Here is a 25,613-nt window from a genome sequence, read left to right as displayed (position 1 = left end):
CACAGGCCCCACGATGATTTTAAACCCCTAATCATTGTGACAAGCAATGGGACCCAGTTGCATTTAAAAAAAAAAAACCTTTAAGCTCTTCAGCAACGCCCAACCGTAGCCCCGCCTCCTCCATTCGCTACACTGTGGAGTCTCCCTGTCACTCACTCCGTGTGATGCGTGTGATTGGTTGAAGTAAACGCCCATCATGTATTAAATCCCCTGCTTGGTGATTTGATTGGTCCATATGGCAGATGGGCGTGTCCTCGTCCTCAAAGGATTGTTCCCCGGAGTGGCCAGACGGCTGGGGGACACAGGATGGAAGAGCTAATAGGAGTATCTAACGGGACATGCGGACGGGCTGATTTCTTCTAATATTTCAAGTGCTGGTGAGGGTCTTACGGTACTTTATACACCGAATAATGACAGCTTTTATCTACATGGTGAAATATGTGTCGCTATTTGTGTTGACTGTAGTCTCATTTGTGTAAAGTAAGAAGTCACTGGACAGAAGCTAGCTAACCCAGTGGTCAGTGTGCGGACCCCCGGTGTAAGGGTAATAAACTGCCTTTAACATTCATTATGTTCCCGTCGCTGGGGAACTTTAAAGCTTTTTTGACCAGATACATTGATATTGGTTGTGCACCGGCGCGTTAGTGGGTTTGTTAGACATTTATACAGTAAACATCTTTTAAATGTAAGATTATAACACGAGAACCGAGGCTGGATGAGCAGATGTGGGTCAGTCTATCAGTGACGGGGAGCGACGGTGCGGAACACTGATTGATCGTGTGTGTGTGTGTGTGTGTGTGTGTGTGTGTGTGTGTGTGTAGTGTGTGTATGTGTGTGTGTGTGTGTGTGTGTGTGTGTGTGGAGAGGAGAGAAAGGGTGTGTGTGTGTGGAGGAGAGAAAGGGTGTGTGTGTGTCTGTGTGTGTGTCTGTGTGTGTGTGTGGGGAGGAGAGAAAGGGTGTGTGTGTGTGTGTGCGTGTGTGTGTGTGTGTGTCTGTGTGTGTGTGAGAGAGTGTGTGTGTGTGTGTGTGTGTGTCTGTGTGTGTGTGAGAGAGTGTGTGTGTGTGTGTGTGTGTGTGTGTCTGTGTGTCTGTGTGTGTGTGAGAGAGTGTGTGTGTGTGTGTGTGTGTGTCTGTGTGTGTGTGAGAGAGTGTGTGTGTGTGTGTGTGTGTGGATGAATTGGGGATTTTAAAGGTATGAAACATCAAAATAGTACATTGTAATAACTTAAGTGTGATAACATATATAATTAGTCAATTGTTGATTAATTGAATATAAATATAAATGATGACAGCTTCGTTAGAGATACTGATATATCACATATCATCTCTATCAATCACCTAATTGATAATAATAATTGATGCAAAATGAACACAACACTCGTAGCAACAGCTAAAAGAACTTCACATGTAAATGATGTCATTAGGAGAAAAGCAACTGTCAAGCTTAAAACCATTTTTAATATTTGGTTGATTTTTAATCAATTAATGAATTGACTACAACATGAATCAGCTGTTTAGCCCATTGCATTCTGATTATGACAGCTTGGGGTCGTGTTTGCATTCGTCAGGTATCCTGCAGGTATCAGGACTCGGGGGGGGGGTTTGCTTGATGACATTGACTATTTTGAGATATCAATATCTATCACCACAGAGTATGTAAAATCACTTTACAGTTTGCTGAATCATTAATGTGGACATGTATATGTCTATAATGATCGGATGATGAGATTATATCAGGTTACATAAGTAAATAAAAGATTTTATTGAAGGGTATTCAGTCTTTTTGGCTGCAGAAGGCAAAAGTTATGGCCAAGCTACATAGTGAGGATTAACTATTCAGTAGATACTCTTACTAAGAGCGCCTGACTGTTTCACTACGGCTCCCTCTGAGTAGTATTGGGACGAGGTGAGGTTCCTGGACAGGCGCAGTGTCACAGCAGAATTTCTTTACGTCATATTTAGGACAGTGTGACCTGACGTAATCCAGGCTGCATTATTCATAACATCAGAGCAAGCAGAACAGCAGAAGCTGTACTCGGCTCATGAATTGAGAATGACTTCCCTTTCACGTCTCATCTTAATGGAGCTCTCACATCTGTAGTAAAGGCGTCTTCTATCGCTGTGTGTTGGTGTAGAGATGTGGGCGTCTTGCAGGAGTCACAGGGGAAGTGTGTAACCCTGAATGTCACCCCTCTGAGGATCAAAGACATTTTTTGCTCTAGATGGGACTGTTAACATGCTGCTAATGAGACATTTTAGAGGCTACCTGGTGTGTTTGTACATATGTGTGTGCCTGAATGCCTAAGTGTGCATGTTGGGTTATAGTTAAGCATCCAAACACAGGACAAACACGAGTGTGTGTGTGTGTGTGTGTGAGCATGAGAGTGAGAAAGCAGAAGCTTATGCATTCCTCTCTGGTGTCTCTGGCTTATGTTCAGGCTTTACTCCTTCTCTTGCCCCTGTCTTCCTCCCTGAGTGAGTGGTGGAGTGCTGGCTTGCTACGCTTTCAGTGCAAGAGTAAAGGGGGCCTTAAAGAAGGTCGAAGAGGAGGAGGAGGAGGAGAGGGGGGGGAGGATGCATGGGAGAGCTAGTGCTGTTGCCGTGTGAACGGAGCTCTATTGTCCCGGGAACCTTTCAGTGGCTTCCCCGAGGTCCCTGTTCATACCCCTCCCCCCACCCGATACACCCTTTTCCCTCACAAACACAAACACGTAAACACACACATATACTTCTTCTTAATGTTACACACCACCCTTTCTCTCTGTCTCACACACTGTCTCACACACTGCCTCACACACTGCCTCACACACTGCCTCACACACTCGTATCCCACTTGGTGTCCCTCTCATGCACCCTTCTTTGCCTCTGCTTTCCCCTCATTTCTCACAAGCAGACAAGGCCCGTCCGTCCTCCCTCCTTCCTCCTCCTCCCCCCCCCCCCCCCCCCCCCCCCCCAGTTGCTCATTATTTCGCCTCATTGATGTGATTGTCATGCCAGCCAGACAGTAAAAGCAAAAACATGCAATCTTCTCATTAGCACCACCTCCCTCCTATATGCTACAAGGAGCACAGTGTTTCCAAAATGTTTATGCAGACTGCTAAACCAGAGCTTATTGAATGTATTCAGTGTCCTTTGTGGCAGCACATGATGGTGCAACTTCACCCTTTTCTCTTATTGGCGTGAAGCTGTTGGGATTTGCAGGAGGTCGCTAGCTTAGACAACGGGGCCAGATGAGGACTCGGCTGGTGGGATCGGCCTCAGTGAACTGAAGTGTCTCTTTTCTGTCTTGGACAGCTGAAATGACACGATCTGTGATTCCAGTAGTTTCCTGCTGAGACACGGATCGCACAGCCCTGCTGCTTTCTGTTGGTGGTGTTGTTGTATTGATGATGTAACCTCACTTTTCTATTTGATCTCTTGTGAGATAATGAATAAAAGATACACATTTGAATCCACCTAGAAGGCGTATATGTTTAAACTTCCCATCTAATGTTTCTGTGATCATAAATGAATATCTGCAAGGTCCAACAAACAAGTACCTGTCAGCTATTATTAGCCTTCTGTCCCGCTGCCAGAGCTCCCGTGTCTCTCCATCCTGCTTTTCACTGAAGTGATTTTAATTGTATTTTTGGTGTAGCTGCACCAGGAAGAAGTCTGGAGCTGTAATTAGGGTTGAATCCTTTAATCAGTGAATCTAAAAATGGTGTGAGCATGTTTCCATCTGCCTCCGTGTCCGGCCTCTCGGTTGCTTCTTGAGCCAGAGCTGTATTGTTGTGGCCAAGTGTTTAGACAGGAAGGAGAGATGTGACACAGGGAGGACCAGGAAACAGGAGCCAGGTTGAGGCCGTAAAAACAGGAAGCAGGAAGAAGCTCAGATAAGATGGCTGCTCTGATGCACCCTGGCACTTATGAGTAATTGTTTGTAGTCCTTTTGAACTACAGAGAGTTTAGAGTGTCTGACTATAGAACCAGAGGGTTTCATTTAGTCAAGTTCAGAGTGAAAATGTGTCTAACACTGTAAGTTTTCACGTTTTCCTGCCCTTTTAGTGTTTGTTGGACCATATCCATGAATCTGTTGGTGTCAGGGTTCCAGCTGGGCCGCTGACAAGCCAGCCTGGGATTAGCTGGCATGCAGCATCTTCCTATCCCTAAAGCCTTAATCTCTCTGCTGGTCACCACAAGTCATCTGGCTTTGGGACACTGTTGGTCATCACTGTCAGTTCTCTGGCCACCGGCTCACACCATGTTTTTACATACAACGTCCTGTATGTACAGAAGCAACACGTGCAATAAAATGTCTCTTACAACAACAGCAGCTACGCAAACAAATACAATTTGTATTTATATTCGTGCAGGGTTATTGCATTTATACTCTCGTTCCCTTCTGTGTGAACTGGGTGACACAATAATGTTTTCAGTATTATTGGGACTTCTTTACAATATTTAATCTAAAAAAAGATGACCAAGCAGCAAATAGCTGTTTGCTTTATTTAAAAAGATCAAATGATTTGAGAAATGTGATGTTTAACTGCATTCAAGCCTTTAACAACAATAAAAGATTACATTAAAACTATCGCAGACACGATTAGTCAATTAATCAATAGACAGAAGATTAATTTATGACTATTTTAATACATTTAATTAATTAGAATTTATTTAATTATTAATTCTGAAGCACAAATGACCAAAAAGCTTTTCAAATGTGAATATTTGCTGCTTTTTTGCCGTTTTGGTTGCATTAAATAGGCAATTTGAATATTTAAAAATGTAAATAAATCAGACATTTTATAGAACAAATGATTTATCAATTAGATGAGAAAATAATCAGGAAATGAATCGATAACAAAGCCTTGATTTAAACTATATCATCGTATTAAGGTTATGAAATGACATACGAGCCTCATATCACACGTATGGATATATGTTCCTCCTCGCTCTGTGCAGATGTGTACAGTGGTGTGTGTCCACCGCCGGGGAGTGGGGGATGGCTGTCCTGCTCATTAGCATCAGATGCAGTTGGCCAGCATCTGGCACGCTGGTTTCTCCATGCATCCTCTCTAACCAGGGTACCGGCGTCTAAAGCAGTGTGTGTTCCCCTTGTCTCCCTGCAGCTTGTGACGGTGTGAGGCCTCGCCATGCCGCTGGTGAAGAGGATCATCGAGCCCCGTCACCTCTGCCGGGGGGAGCTCCCCGAGGGCATCGACAACGAGCTGGAGTGTGTGATGAACAACACGCTCTCTGCCATCATCCGTCAGCTCAGCAGCCTGAGTAAGAAACACACACCACACACACACACACACACACACACACACACACACAGTTTGAAACGACAGCATCCTCAGGCTATGACCCCACTAACTTCAGTATGGTCACTGTGTGTAGCCTCTTTGTAGCAGGACAAGATCACATTGGTTTCATCAGTAATCCCAAAGCTGTGATTGATTTAGGCGTTGTCATGGTTACGAGGCATGGGGGGTCACTGGGCTACCAGCATGATTCAAGAGCCCTGGCACTGGAGCGTTGAGGGTTGACATTTAAGCCGTTTAGATAGCTCTGCAAAAGTGAACTTATCCGTACAGCAGTGTGCGTGTGTGTGTGTGTGTGTGTGTGTGTGTGTGTGTGTGTGTGTGTGTGTGTGTGTGTGTGTGTGTGTGTTTATCTTACTGTGTGTGTGTGTATGTATGACGGGATGGGTGTGTGCAGGACTGTTTTATATTGATTGTTATGCTCACTAAATGCATTCAACAGAGCTCTAGCAGCTCCAAGGGCATCTATCTCCCCATCCATCTTCCGTTCCCATGTCCTTGTTTCATAACCCGTCAACAGTTGTTATGTGTTGTTGTTTGACAGTTACCCCTCCCCCCCCCCTCGCCCATTCATCCTCTAACTGTGTCGAGAGTTCATTCTGAACCTCAGTTCTTTCTTGCTGTTGACCCTCTACGTTCTGGCCCAGTCACATCCATTCTCTAACTGTCTGTTATTGTGTCAAGTTCCTGCATTGGGTGGGGGCCTTTCAACAGCAGCTGTGGGGGCTATATATAAATGCCCATTCAGGCCTCAAGGAGTATGTCTACAGAGAACATACACTGTGCATGTCTGCGTGCACATGCATGTGTGTAAGTGGACCATAAGACTCCTCAGCAGGGGTCAGAGTTCACCGGCCCCAGCATGCCGGATCTGTGATTCTTCCTTCCTCTGAATATTCCCCTGCAGCCCATCCTGTCGGCGGGAGGGACACAAATAGCTCTTAGCGTGTGTTTTTTGTGTGTTTGCCATACCACGTTTGTACACACAGTGTTGTATTATTAAATAATGTTATTAAACTTCTCTGGCTGGGGTTTAATCTGGTGGGGGGCATTCTTTTATCCCCCTCTCTCCATTTCAGTTCTGACCCAGTTCAGCAATGTTCTAGTAAAAAGCCTTTTACAGCCCTGGGCTAAAACCCAAGTACCATAAACCCTGGGTTAACTGTCCTTCCGTCCCACTACCAGACGCTATTCCAGAGCAGGGACACCGCGACTCCTCGGGGTTATTCCTCAATACGCAGAGTTCAGAACGCATCAATCAAACACTGTGATCCATTGTGAAGAGGTTAACCTCGGGCTCTGATTCACAAACTGTGGACTAAACCCCCGTTCACTCCATAAGAACAGCAACCAATGCACCAATATTGTGCTTTCAGTCACCCAACACTAGAATAATGGGAGCGTGTGCCTTGCTTAATGGGGGAGACGGTGTTATCATCACTCCCTGCTAACATTTGTTCAGATTAGGGCTCTGAACTGGCAACCCTGAGGTGATGGCCAGTGCAGATTCATTTATTCATGAGGAATGCTGCTATATGGAGCTGTATGAGATGCCATTTCCTGCACAGACTCCAGCCTCACGCCGTGTCACATTACCGTTGTATTGATTGGACTTCAGTCTCTGCAGGGATTCGTTTACCTCCAGATAATGATTACGATTCTCCTTCTTTCTCATCAAATTTCCCGTCTTTCCACTTTCCCCTTTTCCAGGTAAACATGCGGAGGATATATTTGGCGAGCTGTTTAGCGAGGCCAACACCTTCTATCTGCGAGCCAACTCTCTCCAGGACCGCATTGACCGGCTGGCCGTCAAGGTCACACAGCTGGACTCCACTGTGGAAGAAGGTGGGTCAGAGGTTAGGGGTCTGAGGGGTCCATGTGTTGTCAGCCTCATGCTTTCTGCCTGTTGTACCTCCATCCGACTCGTCACTTCGACTCTCTTTGCCCTCAGTTTCCCTGCAAGACATCAACATGAGAAAAGCCTTCAAGAGCTCCACCACTCAGGACCAGCAGGTGGTGTCCAAGAGCAGCGTGCCCAATCCTGTCGTAGGGATGTACAATCTGAGTGACAAGCCTCCGCCACTCAGCATCCTGTCATCTTACAGGTTGGTGGTGTTGACGTGTATGTTTTTAAGTTACGTTACAATCACACATTGGCAATATAAAGCGATTAATACATGTAGATTGTTACATATAGTTCATCTAAAGCATGCGTTCTTCTTTATAACTTAAAGTGATTTTGTTTCTGACCTACATTCACAGTGAAACGGCAGATTTGGTACTATTTCCTTCTGCTACTTAGTGGCTGCTTCTATCCGGTGTGCTTTCCAGTACTTTGGGTGCATTACATATTTAGCATGGCCTGCTCCAGAGGGAATTGGACTCCTAACGCTGACTACATAGCACACGTTTCTCTCTCTTTCTCCAGTCTACTCACTCACTTTTACAATATTCATACCTGCACATGTTTTATATTAAACTTAGTATTCCCACAGAAGAAGAACAAACTGATGTCTATCTTACCATTCTGTATTTCCTAAATGTTTCTGTACAAAGACATTAATGCAGCTGTCTGTTTCTGTAGGGATGACCACAAGGACGCACTTAAGTTCTACACCGATCCCTCCTACTTCTTCGACCTGTGGAAGGAAAAGATGCTGCAGGACACGGAGGATAAGAGGAAAGAGAAGAGGAAGCAGAAGGTACAGTTCTGTCCACGAGCGTCTCACGGGTCATGCTCTGGTTGAATACACCATTACAGAGACAGCCTCCAACTGGTGCTGTTATGTCCAATGTTCTCTTTCTCTCTGTCCCGTAGGAACAGCGGCGCTGTGTGGATGGAACGTTACAGAGGGAGGTGAAGAAAGTCCGAAAGGCCAGAAACCGTCGGCAGGAGTGGAACATGATGGCTCTGGATAAAGAGCTGCGGCCGGACCACCGACACACCATACACCGAGACAGAGGGGCTTCCTCTGAGGGCTCCTTGTCTCCGGAGAACAGGTAGGTCACGGAAATGTCCTGATTCTAGGACAGAAGTAGCATTATATATATATATAATTCTTCCTGCTCTCTCTCTCAGGGGCCACGGTCCTGATCCGCACCACTACCCCAACATGATGAACCACGCTGGCCACGCCCACACCTACTCCGGCCCACCGCCCAGCGTCCTGGCTGCCCAGATGGCTGCAGGGCACGCCCCTCGTGGAGGAGGCGAACATGACATGAGAGGCAGGACCATGATGGCCTATCAGGGTGGAACACTGGGCCGTACTCACCACCACCAGGCCCAGCTGCCTCCTCCACCCTCTGAGGCTATGAACGGGGGCTCCATGTCCCTTCCACCAATGGACTACAGGTAAAAAATACAAGCCAGAGTCAATGGGACACACTTTGATGTTGTATTTCAAGACGCATATGTTACTATCTCCCCCAGGGGTGAGCGTATTGTTAAAGGATGTCTTTATACACTGTGTGCTCACTATTGATTTTGTGAATGAACTTTGAGCTAGTGCTGCCACCTAGTGGGGGTCAGTGCTTCCCTCTCAAACCCTGATGACAGACTCTCTACTAATCTCTTTTATTTCCTCTCTCTTGCAGTATGGATGGCTATGCCAACACCGGCCCCCCTCCTCCCCCTCCAGCCCCTCTCATCCCTTCTGCCCTGACAGCCTTTGCCTCCCCTCCTGGAGGTCCGATGCCTCTTGGGCCAATGGCCGGCGCTGGTGGCTTCGCTCCACCTCCACCACCTATATGTGGATCCCAGGCGGTTCCACCTCCCCCTGGTCCTCCACCTCTTCCCTTATCAGCCGGTGCCTCCCACAAGATGTCTTCCTCTGCAGCTGCTGAGACCTCAGCGGTCACTGAAGCTCGCAGTGATCTGCTGGCTGCTATACGTATGGGTAAGAGTGTGTGTGCCCATAAACATGTCTCATTTTAATGTATAAGTGTCCAGATCTCTACAAAGAGATATAAATGAAACACACTTCTAAGGTTCTGAGTAAATGTTTGTGACCTACATGTTATCGGGACTTGATTTGATACGACAGGACATGGCCTATATCTTGAGCGCTATAATTAAGTGGCTCATGCGAACATGAAGACGTGTCTTACAGTGTTCCACCAAAGACCAAAGTCTTTATATAATTTATATAATCTTTATAATGAAGCTACTTTGGATCCTGCTATGATCTGTACACTGTGCCTGTAAAAACACATCCCATGTGTTCCTGCAGGCATCCAGTTGAAGAAGGTGCAGGAGCAGCAGGAGCAGCAGGCCAAGAGGGAGCCCGTTGGAAACGACGTGGCCACCATCCTGTCGCGGCGCATCGCTGTGGAGTACTCGGACTCTGAGGACGACTCCGAGTTGGAAGAGAACGATTGGTCGGATTAACATACACACACACACACAAAAGAAATAATTAGCTAACCACTGAAGATACACACACACACACACACATCTTACACTCACTTGAAGGAATGCCCACTGTACCGCACTCACGGGTTGTCACATACTTTGTTGCTGAAAACACACACACACACACACACACACACACACACATCTACACACAATCACATGCTGTACGTTGATATAAGCTGAATGGTCCAAAACTGGAAATGCGGGGGTGTATTCAAGTAAAGACACTAATAACAAGCTGTAATACTTACCACTCTCTGAAACTCTGTAGTTTTACAAATATATTTCAACGCCTTGTGAATAATGTTCCTCTTCCTGTTCCACTCTAGCCGCCGTGTGAAGGTGTTTATTTCATGTATAGTCTTGAGAGTGTTAGAAGAATTAGAAACTTTCCTCTTGAGCTAAACAAAATGTACGTGTCTTTTTTTAAATGTTTTTACTGAAACACTCGCTGTAGAATCATGAGGCAAGTTTTTAACACGTCGATAACTGGCAGGGAAGAGGAGTCATTGATAATGTGAATGGGGAGAGCGTGCGAGATGCTGGGGGGGGGGGGGGCGATGGAGAGGGTGATATGTAATAAGTCTTATTGATCCATCTGCAAACGATCACTGATGTATATGCTAGTGCGAGCTCTGTAACCTTTGACCCAGAGAAAAAAATAAAATGATGAATGAAGGATCACGGCTGCCATGTCTCTTTACTCTTCCACTGTCGTCATAGAGACGACACATACCTGGCTCCGAGACTTCAGTTTCCATGGTGACAGTACAGCTAAGAAGGGAGTTGCCAGGGAAACAGAAAAGGGAGGGAGGGAGGGGGGGGGGGGTGACCGAGCCAGGACGAGGATGAACAAATTAGTCGAGGCAGGAGTTTTATGCACAGCTCGTTTGGTTTTTAATACAAAATGAACAGTCGTCTAAACAAAGCAATACAAAGTACGACTAACACCTTGGAAAAGTAGACACCACGCTCACACACATGTTGTTGTTTGTTTTACAATATCTCCGTGAAGTTAGTGCATGTTGATTATCGTGTTTCAATTTGCAGATACTTAATTTGTTGTGCCATTTTCATCCAAAAAATAAATAAAGTGCATTTCACATTGAAAACTACGCATACGTCTACACAAGATGCTGTTACTGTGGCGTCCTCCCATCTCCAACCCCCCCCCCAGCCCTAAAACACACACATTCACAGGCCTTTGAGTGTTTTAATATTTAGCTCTAGACTGGTAACCACCGATCAGACGCTTATACTCACTGCGTTGGCTACACACGTTCTCAAACAAACCCCAGTAGCTGTGTGTACTCGTAACACAATGAGATAAACAGGTGTGTGTACGCAGAGAAGGGTTACATCCAACATCACAGTCTTCTGTTCTTCTTGGATACAAAGCCCTTGTTCACACCTTAATCATGAAGATCTGCACAATACTGTCGACAAACATTCACCAATCGGAGAAAGTTGTGTGAAACACCCCCCCCCCCCCCCCCCCCGTCTGTGTAGCCAATCATTTACCCGTTAAGCATCTTTTACAAACTGGTGCATGTTGAAGCCTAACAGGAGAAATTCTACATCAACAGCAGAGAAATGTCATTTAAAAAAGAAAAAGAAATGGTGCAACCCATCTTGACTTGCTTCGGTAGCACCATGCACGGTGGTATAAAGCCCCCCCTCCTCCTCCTCCTCCTCTTCCTCAGCATGCCGTATGTACAGAAACAAATCAAGAGGAGGATATCAGTTAAACAATTCCATTATTACTACATTCAGAAAAAGAGGCTTTACAGCGCCGTTATATCGTACAACGTTGGAATCTGGAAGAATTCAGGCCAGAATAATAAAGTGGAAAAAAATAGAACTTTTTTCAATGAATATAACAAAATAGAGTTTTCTCCAAAGGTAAAGGAATAAGACTTTGTGATGGTTTGTGATGTGCCAGGATTTAGTCTGACACGGTTCACAAGTCTACGTTCCAATGCTCAGAAATGCTATTCATCTGCTATCCTTACCCCCCCCCCCCTCCCCCCCCTTAGCACCTGATTTAAGGCCAAAAAGATAAATTGGAAACTCCTCAAACGCCTCATCAGGCTCGCTGAGAGGGGAGGCAGCGAGGAAGGACAGAGGAAGCATTATCTTTGTATTTGGACGTGACCATTTTTAGCTCATAGGATCATTCAGAGGTCACTTAGCGGACGTCTGCCTCGGCCAGACTAGATTTAAAGTAGTTGGTGATATAGAAGAGACAGAAAACACACAGCAGGACGAGGATCTCTTCGTTCAGAGTCTCTTTCACTTTGGCTTGACCTGCCGGAGCTTCCACGTCCCCGACGCTCTACACACACGTAACGAGGCCACTTCTCTCAGAGTTGACAGGAAGACTGGCAGCATTATCCTCTAAGGTCAGGGGGTCAACAGGAAGTTATATTCCTCAGACCTGCTTCACCCCCTCTCACAAAGAGACAGATTATGGTCTGCTGAGCTGCTGGATCACAAACACACACACACACACACACACACACACACACACACACACACAACCAGAGGCCATGCAACTCATATAGTATGCACAAAAACACAATCACGCACTGACGCTTGAGTTTACAACCCTCAAATCATTAGAGAAGGAATGAGACAGTGGTGTCACCGTGACGAATGAGTCGTTTGATCTCGGCCCGCCCAGAAGTGATTATACTGCCACCTCTTTGAAGATGTGTCACTGAAGCATCACTTGTAGCTCTGAGCCCATTCACTACAACACATCTCTACCTGAGCGGCCATTATGGTACTTCATATTGAAGAAGTCATGGTGAGACGTGGATGTTATTGCTGTCTGAGTATTGCTTCACATCTAAACAAAATAAATAACTACCATTCAAAGGTTAGTTATTGCTGACAAGATATGAAGGAATGAGGAATTTGTCTGCACGTCGGTCGGATTTGCAAACTAATTGAGACTCAAAAAAAAGAAATGGAGGACTGACTCAGAGCAGCTGGTAGGTGTTGTGACTTCCGCTTCCATTGAATCACACGTAGATGAACTCATGAGAAAAGCAGAGCCTCTGAACTTCAAACGTATACGCCGCACTACACAACAAAAACATCGTTTTTAATTCCACATTTTTCAAAAAGGGTGCAACTCTTGTTATCATCAAGTGATGATTGTAGCTCATTCAATGTGATACATGTGAGGTACACTGTGTACATAAACAACTATTAGGGTCATGATGACATCAGGGAACAGTGACACATGGCTGGCAGTGGCCCATGTGACCTACCACCCTGAACTCAGGAGGGGGGGAAAGGCATGTGTGCTTGTTATATGCACATTCCACTGAAGTCTAGTTCTTTCAAAGTCACAAATATCAAATAAATGGAAATATATGAGCAGATTCCCACACAAAAATCGCTTTGGCTACAGGTTTGTATTGATCTGATCATAAGCATGTTCATTTACTATCCCATAGGATTCCTCTAACACATTTGATATTTGTTTAAAAACGACCTTCAAAATTCTAATTTTCGGGTTTTCTTAGTAAAATTATAATAACAGACATTCAAAAAGTCAAAATCATTCTCCATTCAAAAGGTGAAACAGGAGGGACATAATCCGACAGGTTTAAATTGGGTTTGCTGCCTCCGTTAGTGATTTAAAAATAAATGGAGGATGGGTCAATGCTGGAATCTCCTGGGGCTTTGTCTAATGAACTAACACACATTCACGCACAAACCTGGGAGAAAAGAAGACTGATACATGTGGAGAGGTGAGGAGGAGGAGGAGAAGAAGCGGCTTGATTTCTTTCTCGGTGTCTGTGGAGGACGCAGGGCGCGGATCAGAGAGCGGCCGGGACTATTTTTAGCTCTCCGCGGCTGTTTAGCTTTCGACGCACGTCCAAAGTGCAGCAGCAGAGAGCCGGCAAGCTGCTCCAGACGGGCTGTATGTGGAAATGCCTGCGTGCGTAGTCAACCGCGGTTGCTCTCTCCTCTCCTCACTGCAAAGACTGCCTAAATAAATATGCCGTGCGCTTTTACGCACGCACGCACGCACGCACAGGGGTGCAAACTAACAATCCCTCCCTATTTGAAGAAAACCAAGCACGTGTCAACCAAAGCTCCAGTGCTGTTAACTATATGCACATTGTATATACAGCTGCTGCCTGTAAAAACATGTGATGTACTCAGCGCGCTCTGCAGAATAGAGGAAGGGCGTGGCGCGGGTTGAAAGGGAGGGGGCGGGATGCTGCCCACGCAGTGGCCGCCTTTACTGGGGAAGACAGTGAGACACCTTGCGTTATGGTGAGTGCAACAAAGAAAAAAACGGCATCCATCCAGGTGGGCTGTGGATAACTAACAAATCTGCCTCTGCCAATAACTTCTCCAGCCAGAACTGAAGACACAGCCCTCTGCCACTTCCCCTGACCCCCCCTGCTCTCTCTGACACCAGACAGATCCAGTGAGGAGCAGAGCTGACTCAGGGCGCCTCTCTCTTCCCACCTGGGTCTGTTTGGTCAGACAGCACTAGGGGTCCGAGCACGCTGAGCCACGCTGGCAGGCACACAGCCGCAGCACACCAGCCACAGCGCCTTCTGGATCTCCTGGTTCCTGAAGGCGTAGATGACCGGGTTGATGACGGAGTTGTAGGTGGCAGGCACCAGCGTGGCGTAGGTGTAGAGTGGAGGGTAGGTGTAGTCGGCAATGAGAGAGTAGACAGTGAATGGCATCCAGCAGGCAGCAAAGGTACCCAGGATGATGGCCAGCGTGGACACGCCCTTCCGCGTTGTGACGTAGTGGGGCGAGGCGGCCAGGAAGTGGTGCTGGAGGGCGATCTGGTGAGCGTGGCGCATCACAATCTTGCAGATCTGAACATATAGTTGCAGCATGAGGCCGAAGAGCAGCAGGAAGGAGACGGACAGCACGGCGATGTTGTTCTTTGTGAGTGGCCGCACCACGCTGCATGTAGCCTCCTCTGCCAGGCAGTTGACCCCTGTGACCGGCAGCAGGCCCAGACACAGGGACAGGCCCCACAGCAGCACGAGCATGGTGTAGGTGAAGGCCGCTGTCCGCTCGGAGTTGTAGGTGAGGGCATAGTACAGCGACAGGTAGCGGTCAATAGTGATGGCCAGTAGACTGAAGACAGAGGCGGAAAAGGAGGCCACCACCAGGCCCACGGTCAGCAACTGGGCCGAGTCGGATTGAAGCAAGTAGGCACAGGTGAAGTGAAGCACCAGGCCCAGGCCGGCTAGTAGGTCGGCCAGCGCCAGGCTGCCAATCAGTAGGAACATGGGAGCTCTGAGCGACGGGTTCTGCCAGATCACCAGCACCACCAGGGCATTCTCACAGGCTATCAGAGTCCCTGAAGAGCACAGCACGATGTCCCAGGGGTTGACCAGCAGGGGCAGCTGGCTGGGCGGGAGGGAGTCCGCTGGAAACGTCCCCAGGCTGGTGCTGTTGTCTATCGGTCCTCCGCCTCCGCTGGCCCACGCCGTGGGATCAGGGGTCAACCAGCTGGAGGTGACCGCTGGCTCTTCACTCATTGTACCCCCCGTCTGAAAATTGACACAAGCAAACACAATGTTATATCAGAATTAAATACAAAAGGTCTAACCCAGCAGAGACAAGGAGGATCATAAACAGGCGATAATGTCTGTTTTTTGTTTAATCTTTTTAGCTTTACAAATTGTAAAGACAAAGAACATTGGGGACTGTTACCCTTCTGCCCCCGCCCCACCTCTGTGCATGCCACTGCATGCGTTTGTGTTGTTTTAAGACACCAGTTATTATATCCACAACATGAACTGTTTAAGATTATGTCTGGTACAGGCCTATGCACGCATACATATGCAGGAGAAGTAGAAGAAACCACAAAGAAAGTGTCTTCTAAACATAACACAGCTATAGAAATGTACATTTAAGAGTCCAGACAGTTAACAGGTATCTTTCTTTTGACTGTTACACCACAGGTGAAGAGCTTTATTTATTAATATAATAACTAGGGAGATGATATAAAAGTATAATGTAAGACCAAAGCAGGCTTTGCAGCAAGTTTCAGGCCACATTTCTCCAATACATATTGATAACCCTCCACCGGAACCGGTGATGATTCACGACGCTGTCAGAGAGGGAGAGAAGTGCCGCTTTCCATAACAGAAGATATCGCACTTGCATGGAACTATAGCCTGTACCGCCATACATACATCTCACACTGGTGGCCATATGGTGCTGCTTTACCCTCTCTGCACCTTGCATGAGAGGAACACAGCGGCTGCCCCCCCGTCAGCAGGAGGATGCCAGAGAAAGAAAAAAAAAAGGCTGCATTTTTTTCATGCATGTCGAAGATGCTCAATAATCCCATTTTGCCCAAACTCACCTTGACTCTGTGAGGTGAGACGTCCCGTCTAGTTGGAAGAAGCACAGCCTTGTATTTCCATGTTACTGATAGGGATGGTGCAGCACCAGTGGACAGACACGCAGCTCGGGGAGGGAGATGCTGGTCCTCTCTGCCTGAAAGCGAGGATGATGGGAGAAGAAGAAAAGAGCGCGGAGCGGCTCTGCCGTTAACGGCGCGTCGCCGTGTACTGCGGCTGTGCAGCAGCGAGAGGAGCAGCGGCGGAAGGGGAGGAGGTGAGGAGAGATGAGGGGAGGAGAGGAGGGGAGGTGAGGATATGGGGAGGAGAGGAGGAGTCCCAAATGTGCCAGACCAAGAGACCGGTTGAACTCAGTTGAAGTGTCTGGTCCGCGCTGTCTCAAGGACAAACACAGGTGTGTGTCCCGGAATCTATATGTTGCACATGCCTGCAGTCACTTATTGTAACATGCTTTCTTTCAACACCATGACTATATGTTGCAACACTTGTCTCACCCAATAAAGCTCGTGTCGGCTCACCTGAACAAACTGCACAATGCAAAGTGTTGAGCTGTTAGTTTCAGTGATTGTTTTGTGCCTGAGTTTAAGATATGAAGATGCAGGATGCAGCTTTCCTCCTGCGACGCGCTGCTATTCTGGTCCTCTGTGTGCTATTAACAGCAACCCTGATGTGTGTCACACCAACCTCCTCCCCTCCCTCTCCCCTGTCCTCCATCTTCTCTGCCTCATCTCTCCATCCTTGCAGCACTGCCTAAGAGACACCTCTGCTGATGGGTGACATGTTGATGTGCGTGTATGTGATCGCTGACCAAGCATTAAATCGTCTGTTTGCGTTTTTCCAAACGCACCTGCCATTTGGGTCTGAATGGATTAAAAATAGCTCCTGTTGCAGGGGGAGCAGGGCTACCAGGTATCACCGCTATGGGGCGATGCTGAGCTCCTATGAGTCATCAGTGCGCACCTGTAGGACACAGAAACGAGCACTCTTCAATCTTACTGGCTTTATTTCTTTTTCTTTAAAACAGAAAATTATCGCTTTACAACAGGCCTTTTCAAGCAAACCCTCACATTAAACTCGCCAACACCTACAAAACGGTATCAAAAGTGCACCATAGTGTTAATACATCTTTTCAAGGTCTAACAATTTCCAATAATATTATCTTCTTTTAATATTTATACAAATACCATTCTGTACACTGTAGAAATACACGACCCAGTGTGCTCCCCCCACCCATCCTCCTTTATATCCATGATCAAAAGCATGATCCACTCTTCAATCCCAGTGCATAATAACAGTGTGGGGGGGTGAAGACACCAGGCCGATGTTACATCATATGAATTATTAAATACCCATTCAACCCCACACCCAAGGAAAAACCTAATACGCCACTCATATGACCAACCAATATCTGTACAACCCTCATTCGACGGCTTTTTAAAAACAATCTTGACACAGTTTTCATTCATTATCGTCTCGTTGTCCCGGCAGCAGCGTCCAGTCAGAGTAAAGGGGATGAGGGGAGGAAGAAGGACATGGGGGGGCAAGGAGCTACAGCTGGTAAGCAGGTAGAACTTCCACGGCTGAGCTGCAGCGCAGAGCGCGTAAAAGCACAAGTATGAAATACAGCTGAGCAGGCAGGTGTGACACCACGAGGGCTGCTGAGGTGCGTTTATGGTCAGCTGCTCCCCACAAAAAAATGGAACAGAGCATTTCCCCGTGTTTCTGAGGCGAAACGCTCGGCTCCACATTTAGTCCCTGGACTGATAAAAGAGGATGTAGCCAGACTCGGAGTTCTTGGAGATTTCAGAAGTGAGACCGTAGAATTCTTCTATGGCCTGCGCATCAATTTTCTACAACAGAAAGATGACATGCTGCCGGGTTAGAAACAGAAATGTACTGTGAAATACTTAAACATATATTCTAATGAACTCCCTTACCTCCACAATATCATCATCAAACAGCAACCAGAAGTCATGACTTTTCACAATGGCAATGTAGTGGCCCCTGTTTGGACCACTGAAAAGAAAAGGAACACAGTATTAGTCTGCTTCCCCTCTATGATCACATTACTCACACTTTAAAAAGGCCCCGTACACCCACACAGGCGTTTCCACTTGTTTTGCCTGATTACTCTGACCTTGCTATTACTGCGTGGGTGTATGTGGCATTTAAGCAACATCATGGCATTTCCCCCAGAGCCGATTAGTTACAAAATTGCTGAAATCCCAGATGACATGAGGCCTAAAATCATGACATCAATTCCATGATACGTCTCCCTGCTCTGAGAATAACCCGTCTGAGGGAGCTGAGGTGGGAGTGAAGCTCAAGAGAAGATTCAGACTCCCGACTCTCGTGCAAACACACTTTGTAAATGAATACGCTTCCTTTAATAAATGATTTATATTCAGAGACATGAGGGGCTGGAGTGTGTTTCGGCATGCACTGTGTGAAAAGCAGGGAAACACCTTTTATAAAACACAGCCAGACAAACGCCCACTCACACTGGGTCCAAACCGGTGCTGAGGAAGAGCAGAGCTAACAAAGCCCGTGTGTTCTCCTGCTGGATGTGATTCTGATCGACCTTTATTATTGTGGCAACGGGTTCAAATGCATTTTATTATTAGAACAACGATCTGTCTGCCCGTCTCTGGGTTGCTGAGGAAACAGTTATAAAAAAAGGTGTTGTACTGTGGCTGTGCGATCACCTACACACCTCCCACAATGCACCACCACGGCGACCAAGTCGTAGAGCCTCTCAGGATTGGTGGCGTCCCCGGAGGTGTTGAAGAGGCGGAGCTCCAGGGGGAAGACGACGCGATAGGACAGCTTGGTGTAGCGCTGCAGCTGCTCCATGTACTTAAAGCGCTTCAGGTGCAGAGCCAAGATCATCGGCAGCTTCTTAACACGCATCCTGCGCCACAAATATCAGAGTCAGGCACGATATCGGAATACCCGAATACATTAACACTAATAAGCACACGTTAAGAATCAACCTGCACACTACCTCTTGTGAGCCTCCTGCTTGCTTCTACATTCTTCACAGTAGTACTTGTACTCACTGCACAGCGTCTCTGTGTTACTGAAACCTCTGAAGCGTCACAAAGAGAGAGTTAGTCAACGTTCAATCTGAAGTCCACGTCTACAAATTAATGATTTTATTTCAAAACGATGCATCGTCTAACCAACAAACCCCAAAGAAATTCTGCTTATTATAATGTTAGACGAAGAAAAGACGCTGGACCCATCAAATGTTTTGCACGAAAATCACTTTTCTGTTAAGCATGATAATAGTTTTCTGCCAATCAACTGCTCAGCTCTGCTCCTACATGCTGGTCATTTACCTGAGGCAGTGTGTGATGGAGGTATTCTGTTCTACATCCACAGAAAGGTCCAGAAAGTCCTCGTCTTTGCTGCTTATCTGAGGAGAAAAAAGGACAACAAAATAAGCAAAAAGACACTAAACTCAAACACTACAGAAGTGTGAACCTCGTCAGTTTGGAATATAATAACATAGGACTGTAGCCATATATTCATAACAATGAAATTCTATTGTATTTACCTAGAACATTGTTTGCACTTACACGGACTAAAGTACAAAACAACTTAAGCTTCTCTCAAACATTGTGCAAAGAAGACTCATCGCTGTACGTTTCATAATCCCTGAGATCTGCAACTGGAAACATGTTCAAACAAGACTCTGGTGACACACACTAAAAGATCTTTGGTGTAAGTCACTTAAACTTTACCCTCGTATGTAAACAGCAGTGAGGCATCTTACCGTTTCACAGGTGAGGCAGCGTGTCTCGTTGGTCAGGGTACCTTGGAAGATCTCGTGGACCCAGGTGGGAGCGGGCGTGGCATTGCTGTTGTTGTTCTGAGAGTCCAACGTGCCGTTGGCAAGGCGACCATTGGTCTTGTCCTGCTTCCTCTCCTCCTGAAGCAGATCTGCAATGGTGTTGAGCAGGTAGTTCAGGAACTCGTGGGCATCCTGCTGCATGTAATTATCGAACAGCTCTGAGGAAGAAAGTGCAGAGAGACATTATAGTTCAGCTATTCTACATGTTCAGCAGGTACTTCAGGGTCTTCTGATGTTTAAGCTCTGCAGGGGTCACCAGCGAACAAGAGGAAACGAAAGGATAAGGAATTTTAAAGCCGTTTTTAAGTGATGTGATCACACTAATCTCCCTTCATCAGTTTCCTCTCACCATTCTCTTTGCGAAGCCGTGTGATGAACTTCTTGGGAGGGATGACGCCCACTTTCCTCTTCTGGTTGGCAATACTGTGAAACAGGTCAGCCAGGCAGGTGAGCAGGTTCTCCTTCCGTCGAGGCTGACTGCGGTACGCCAAGATCTTCTCCCGAAACGGTCGGCAGAAGTACAGAGCCTGCAGCACCGAGTTGCAGTAGCAGGTGTTTCCAAACTAAAAATCACATTTGGAATGCAGTCGAATCAGTGTGAGTATCACTCAGATGCATAAAACACTGACACAGTGCATAATTCACTTACATTGACCAGGCCAAAGTAGTGCTCATTGACCGGAAACTGTTCAGATCCAATCTCTTTCTCCAGAGCCGAGGCATTGGCGCCCTGTAAATAAACAAAGCGACTTATTTTCATAAAAACAAGACATCATTTTTAAAAGGTGTAGCTATTATTGTGAACAGAACAATTAAAAAAAAAAACACCAAGGCCACTACTAATACTAAACTAATGTGTACTAACCACTACCACTCATTGCATTACAGCTGTCCAAAAAAGGGTTTAAATGTAAAACTACCAAATGACATGCTCAGATAAATAAACGCAGATGTTTATGAAGTTAGAACTGGACCCGGTGATTGTTTGTCTGTATGACTTGGTAAGGGTTAACAGAGTACGATGCAATATGTGGACAGCAACAAACTGCAGTGTGGACATGGACCATGGGAGCGGGTCCACAACTGCGCAGCTAAACTATGTCGTCATTGCCTGCGTTGATAATGTCTGGTAGTAAAGGCCAACGCGAACATTTTAGCTTTATTTCCCATAGTTTCCCTACAAACACTGCAGATTAACGGTCTCCCAGTCTGAAGACACCCATTATCCAGCTGTTTTCCAGTTGTTGGCAAGATGCAAGACTGGTGTAGCTTTAACGCTAGTTACCTTCACGTTAGCTAACTAGCTGTGAATCCCAGCTGCAGCAGGTGCAATGTCACCGTGCTCAAAGAGGCTGTGGTCTAAATTAACCAAATAAGTTGTCAAGTTTATGCGTTGAAATAAAAGTCAACAATAAAGCCCATGTAAGGTGGCTGCCATTAGCCAAAAACACCAGATCGGAGAATGCAGTGGGTGGCTGCTTGCTTTGCTATGGTCGGAAAACTGCTTGGCTAGCAGACAGCAGAATGAACTGCTTTCATTTATAACCACACGGTTTAAACGCGGATAAAAGCGCAGCCACGGTTTCCGTGTCACTCTGTGGTCTGACTAATGTCAGTACGAGACTGCCGTGAACTCACCATGGTACAAAAAGAGGCAAATTTGGAGACTGTCATTAGGATTTCCATTCGGCTAGCGCCATCTTCAACCACCACCGCGCGCTGACAAGACTGGGCTGGCTCCCCTCGTGAGAGAAGGCTGGCGATACTGCTGAGCTCGCGACGAACAAGCTCAAGAAAACAAGAGCATTCGCTGCTAGTTATTTCCGTCTTCGCTTAAGGACGGCTGGTAAAGCGGATCTCTTCGATTTGGGCAATGAATGTTTACAAATTCAGACACTCTTAGCCTTTTAATAAAAGCTAAGTTATCGAAGCTATGTTATATAATGTTAAAACCCTTGATAAAGTAACTATCATCAAAAATATTAAAGGTTAGCCTTGCTGAAGTTGTGCGCATGCGTATCATCGTGTTGCGAATAACAGTTGCACCAACGTACAAAGTACAACTGTTATAAGAAACATATTAAAAATAAAATAATTGTATTTTATGATCCACTGTCATATATTTTAAATGTATCGTCACTTAGATAGAGATTAGCAGTAAACTCTAAAATCACAGAAACGTTATAGATAACAGCTTATCCAGGACCAGTTCGGCACTTACATTTCTATTACATTACGTGATTGAACTGACTCTGGGTCTGCTCACCAGTCATCTTCATATTCATTTGGATCAGGCAGTATCTCAGCCTGCCTCGATTGTATTTCACAAGGAGGAGTTTGGGGTCTTGTTTTCTCTCTTTCCGCCGTACCCGCCATCTTGTAGAGACCGGGGGTAAGCTCCTCTCCGTGATAAACGTTATTTTCTTCTTTATTATCAAATAATTCGTACACAATTACATTCATATATGCACCAAAGCTTTCCCTTTACACCTCAGTGGGTGAGCAAAGCCTGAAAAGCGTCACATTAAGTGCTTTTTATCCGTTGAATGTGAGCCGGACGAGCAGCGTGGCTTCCCATGCGGGCCTGGCAGGCAGCGAAACGTTTAGCAGAGACGGTGTTTTCCACTGATCCTGTTGCACCACCTGTAAAACAGCTGTTGCACCACCTGTAAAACAGCCTTAAAGCTGCTTTTGAGGTGCTTATTCGGCCGTTTTTAACATGACGTGACTGGAAGATAACCTTACGGTGTTGCCTGTGCTTGGCGTGTTTTGTTGCTAGCATTAGCATTAGCTTATCTTCTCATACTTGGTTGTAATTAGCAGCTTTGCTATATTGTGTTTTAAATGTTATCAATAAATCTCCCGTATGGACATGTGATAGGGATATACTAGTTTCTTTTTGTTGTCATTCACTTTGCTCAGCTGTTTCGACACAATGAGCTATTAGCATGTGTGGCTGCTAACTTTGTGACTTATCACTGCAGTCATCTCGTGCTTTTTGATATTTCCCATTTAAAAAAGATTTATTTATTTATTCCTGATTAGACTTAATTAAAAGGCAGTTTGCATCTGTTAGACAGATGCATAATGTTTACATTGAAAGAAAATGGCTCTTCAATGACTAACTGAAGTGCATTTCTTCACAGTAATCAGGCATCATGACGAACACCAGAGGCAAGAGGAGGGGGACCCGGTACATGTTCAGCCGGCAATTCCGCAAACATGGTGAGTACACATCTAAAAGCTTTATTGAGCACCTTCCACGTTTTAATGCTGTGTAGGATTAGGAAATTAGGCTTTTAGAAACTGTCAAATCTGCGCAAAACATGTATTTTATGGTTGCATTTTCTTCGCAGGCCCAATTCCCCTGTCCACATACATGCGCATCTACAAGAAAGGAGACATCGTTGACATCAAGGTAATGTGTCTTGTATTCTTGTACTTAGTTAAACTACACATTTACTACTTGGTAAACATGCAGAGGATACAGGGAAGAAGTTATTGTAGTCCACACTTCATAAAGACAATAATTAGATATTAGAAATTAAAATCTTATGCAGACGTTGTCCATTATCGTACTTTTAAAACTCTTATTGTTTCAATGCTGTGGAGACTTATTGCTAACAAGTTGACTTGGTTGTTGCTGAATAATAAATTGTTACATGTTGTTTCTTTTCAGGGCACAGGTACCATTCAGAAGGGAATGCCTCACAAGTGCTACCATGGCAAGACAGGACGTGTCTACAACGTAACCCAACATGCTGTCGGCATTATTGTCAACAAGCAGGTCAAGTAAGTAGGAAGTGGCGTTTATTTTGATGTCTGATCATGTAAGGCTGATGTAACGTTGAGCCGGCACACACCAAAGCGCTTAAAACTCCTTCAAACTAAAAAATAAATAGTTTTTAAAAAGTGCACACAGGAAGGTTAGAGGATTACAGTTCTGTTGTGCATCCAGTTACCGGTGGTGGCATCGTCATGCCGGCTCTTGAGTCTTTGATCGATGTCCCATGACAGAAAATGTTTGCGTGCACGCCTCTTAACGATCCTTTAAAGGTCGAGAGTAGCGGGTAAACCTCGATTCACGAAACTGGTTGTGGTCAGGAAATCGGTCACTGGTAAATCCTGGCTTCAATCTTTGGTGTGTACTTGCTCATACTCTTCTAGAACTGAAGAGGGACGTGACCCCCCCCATCTTCACTTTGCCACCTGGATTGTTCATGTCCTCAGTGGTCATTCACATGGGGAAAAGTATTACATCCTTAAACACCCCATTCAAACTCCGGTTTGACCGGGGGCTGTATTGAGGAGACAGGAATGCAAATATTGAAACGGCGTTACTCTTTTTTGAGCCAGTCAAGAAGCTCAACGTGTCGAGTGGTTTTGGTTTATGTGTTTGATATGAACTTTTGTTTTTGGCTCTCACAGGGGAAGGATCCTGGCCAAGAGGATTAACGTGCGCATTGAGCATGTGAAGCACTCAAAGAGCAGGGACAGCTTCCTGCAGCGTGTCAAAGCCAACGAGGGAAAGAAGATGGAGGCCAAGCAGAAGGGTAGCTGGGTGGAACTGAAGAGACAGGTATGTGGCGAGTTTCTCAGCGATATTAAATATTTTGATTTTATGAAGGAAGTCATTCACCTTTTAGTGCAACATTTAATGTGAAAGAAGTCCCAATGTATATTTTAAATTATGTGGTAAATAGTTACGTACCTGTAATTGCAGCCGTAATAATCTTTGTTCCATTATAATGCATTTTATTTTAATCATAAACTCCTCTTCACAGCCCGCTCCTCCCCGTGATGCTCACTTCGTCAGCACCAAGAAAAACGAGCCCCAGCTGCTGGAGCCCATCCCCTACGAGTTCATGGCATAAAGTGCTCACAAAATAAAAGCTATTTGTACACACGCTGCTCGTCATGTTGTCGTCTGTTCAGTTTAATTATGTTAATGTGTTGTGATGGCTCTCCTCCTTTGATACATTCACAAGCATCTGTTTACATCTGATTCCTAAACTTTGAAAACCTGCTCTGGGTACGTGTCAAAATCAAAGTTGACCAACGACACATCTCAGACAAAACTCCCGTAGCATTTAGTGTATATAGAATTCATTTTGTTCTATAAGCAGCATTAAGTAACCACCGGGCATTTAAATGAAGATTTGGGAGTCGATTAAAACTTAAACGTGGAAGATATATTTGACCTCGACCCAGGAGTCAAAATGTATTAAGATGCAAGTATCTACCAGGTCAGCTGTTAGTAATACAATCTGGCTGAACTCCATTCAGGGTGTGTGTGTGTGTGTGTGTGTGATGGCTGGTTGACACTTGAATATGTCAGTTAATGTTCTTTGGGACGTGCGTTCAAGAGTCCAAGTGAAATAAACACACAGCTGATGAGTTGGGGTACATACAAACCATGATCTGTTGAATCTGTAACAACTTGCTTTTGTTCCAGCAAACATCATTTGCAGTCTGACTTCCTCAACCCCCCCCCCCCCCCCCCCTGCCAGTGGGCAGTCATTACAAACTTGGGCTGTCTTAGCATAATATTGAATTCTTGGAGATTCTGAAGTTTCCAAGACGCCACACATCAGCCTGAAATGAAATCAGATGTTGCAGCTATAAAACATTAAGATGTGTTTGCACAGCAGGGGGCGGTGTGCACCAGGATA

At 45.8% G+C, this 25,613-nt stretch overlaps 4 protein-coding genes across 6 annotated transcripts; 2 read left to right on the top strand and 2 right to left on the bottom strand.

Annotated features, from left to right (window-relative positions):
• The first annotated feature begins 265 nt into the window (after positions 1 to 265).
• On the top strand, positions 266 to 10,399 carry wasf3b (WASP family member 3b). 2 transcript variants are annotated; one of them, XM_029457263.1, is made up of 9 exons: positions 266 to 377; positions 5,112 to 5,268; positions 7,017 to 7,151; positions 7,258 to 7,411; positions 7,891 to 8,008; positions 8,125 to 8,306; positions 8,386 to 8,661; positions 8,904 to 9,205; positions 9,539 to 9,696. In XM_029457263.1, exons 2-9 carry the CDS (start codon positions 5,136 to 5,138, stop codon positions 9,694 to 9,696), a joined length of 1,458 nt encoding a protein of 485 aa, XP_029313123.1. In that variant the 5' UTR covers positions 266 to 377; positions 5,112 to 5,135. The 2 variants fall into 2 exon arrangements, with proteins under 2 accessions (XP_029313123.1, XP_029313124.1); XM_029457264.1 differs by lacking the exon at positions 266 to 377 and having other exon boundaries at positions 5,136 to 5,268; positions 9,539 to 10,399.
• A 2,399-nt stretch (positions 10,400 to 12,798) lies between these two features.
• Positions 12,799 to 16,925, bottom strand: gpr12 (G protein-coupled receptor 12). 2 transcript variants are annotated; one of them, XM_029457437.1, is made up of 2 exons: positions 16,088 to 16,925; positions 12,799 to 15,266 (listed from the first exon to the last, which is right to left on the bottom strand). In XM_029457437.1, the coding sequence occupies exon 2, from the start codon at positions 15,252 to 15,254 to the stop codon at positions 14,229 to 14,231; it is 1,026 nt and encodes a 341-aa protein (XP_029313297.1). In that variant the 5' UTR covers positions 15,255 to 15,266; positions 16,088 to 16,925; the 3' UTR covers positions 12,799 to 14,228. The 2 variants fall into 2 exon arrangements, with proteins under 2 accessions (XP_029313297.1, XP_029313298.1); XM_029457438.1 differs by lacking the exon at positions 16,088 to 16,925 and adding an exon at positions 15,915 to 15,975.
• Positions 16,926 to 17,070: 145 nt separating this feature from the next.
• usp12a (ubiquitin specific peptidase 12a) lies at positions 17,071 to 21,928 on the bottom strand. The gene is made up of 9 exons (XM_029457436.1): positions 21,580 to 21,928; positions 20,591 to 20,671; positions 20,291 to 20,504; positions 19,864 to 20,099; positions 19,427 to 19,503; positions 19,090 to 19,173; positions 18,799 to 18,996; positions 18,023 to 18,101; positions 17,071 to 17,935 (listed from the first exon to the last, which is right to left on the bottom strand). Exons 1-9 carry the CDS (start codon positions 21,625 to 21,627, stop codon positions 17,834 to 17,836), a joined length of 1,119 nt encoding a protein of 372 aa, XP_029313296.1. The 5' UTR covers positions 21,628 to 21,928; the 3' UTR covers positions 17,071 to 17,833.
• A 324-nt stretch (positions 21,929 to 22,252) lies between these two features.
• On the top strand, positions 22,253 to 24,848 carry rpl21 (ribosomal protein L21). The gene is made up of 6 exons (XM_029457439.1): positions 22,253 to 22,333; positions 23,088 to 23,166; positions 23,298 to 23,359; positions 23,621 to 23,733; positions 24,370 to 24,520; positions 24,726 to 24,848. Exons 2-6 carry the CDS (start codon positions 23,100 to 23,102, stop codon positions 24,813 to 24,815), a joined length of 483 nt encoding a protein of 160 aa, XP_029313299.1. The 5' UTR covers positions 22,253 to 22,333; positions 23,088 to 23,099; the 3' UTR covers positions 24,816 to 24,848.
• The last annotated feature ends 765 nt before the right edge of the window (positions 24,849 to 25,613 follow it).

The sequence above is a fragment of the Cottoperca gobio genome, chromosome 20 (assembly GCF_900634415.1).
Source record: "Cottoperca gobio chromosome 20, fCotGob3.1, whole genome shotgun sequence".
NCBI lineage: Eukaryota > Metazoa > Chordata > Actinopteri > Perciformes > Bovichtidae > Cottoperca > Cottoperca gobio.
This window is presented reverse-complemented; position numbering and strand designations above follow the sequence as displayed.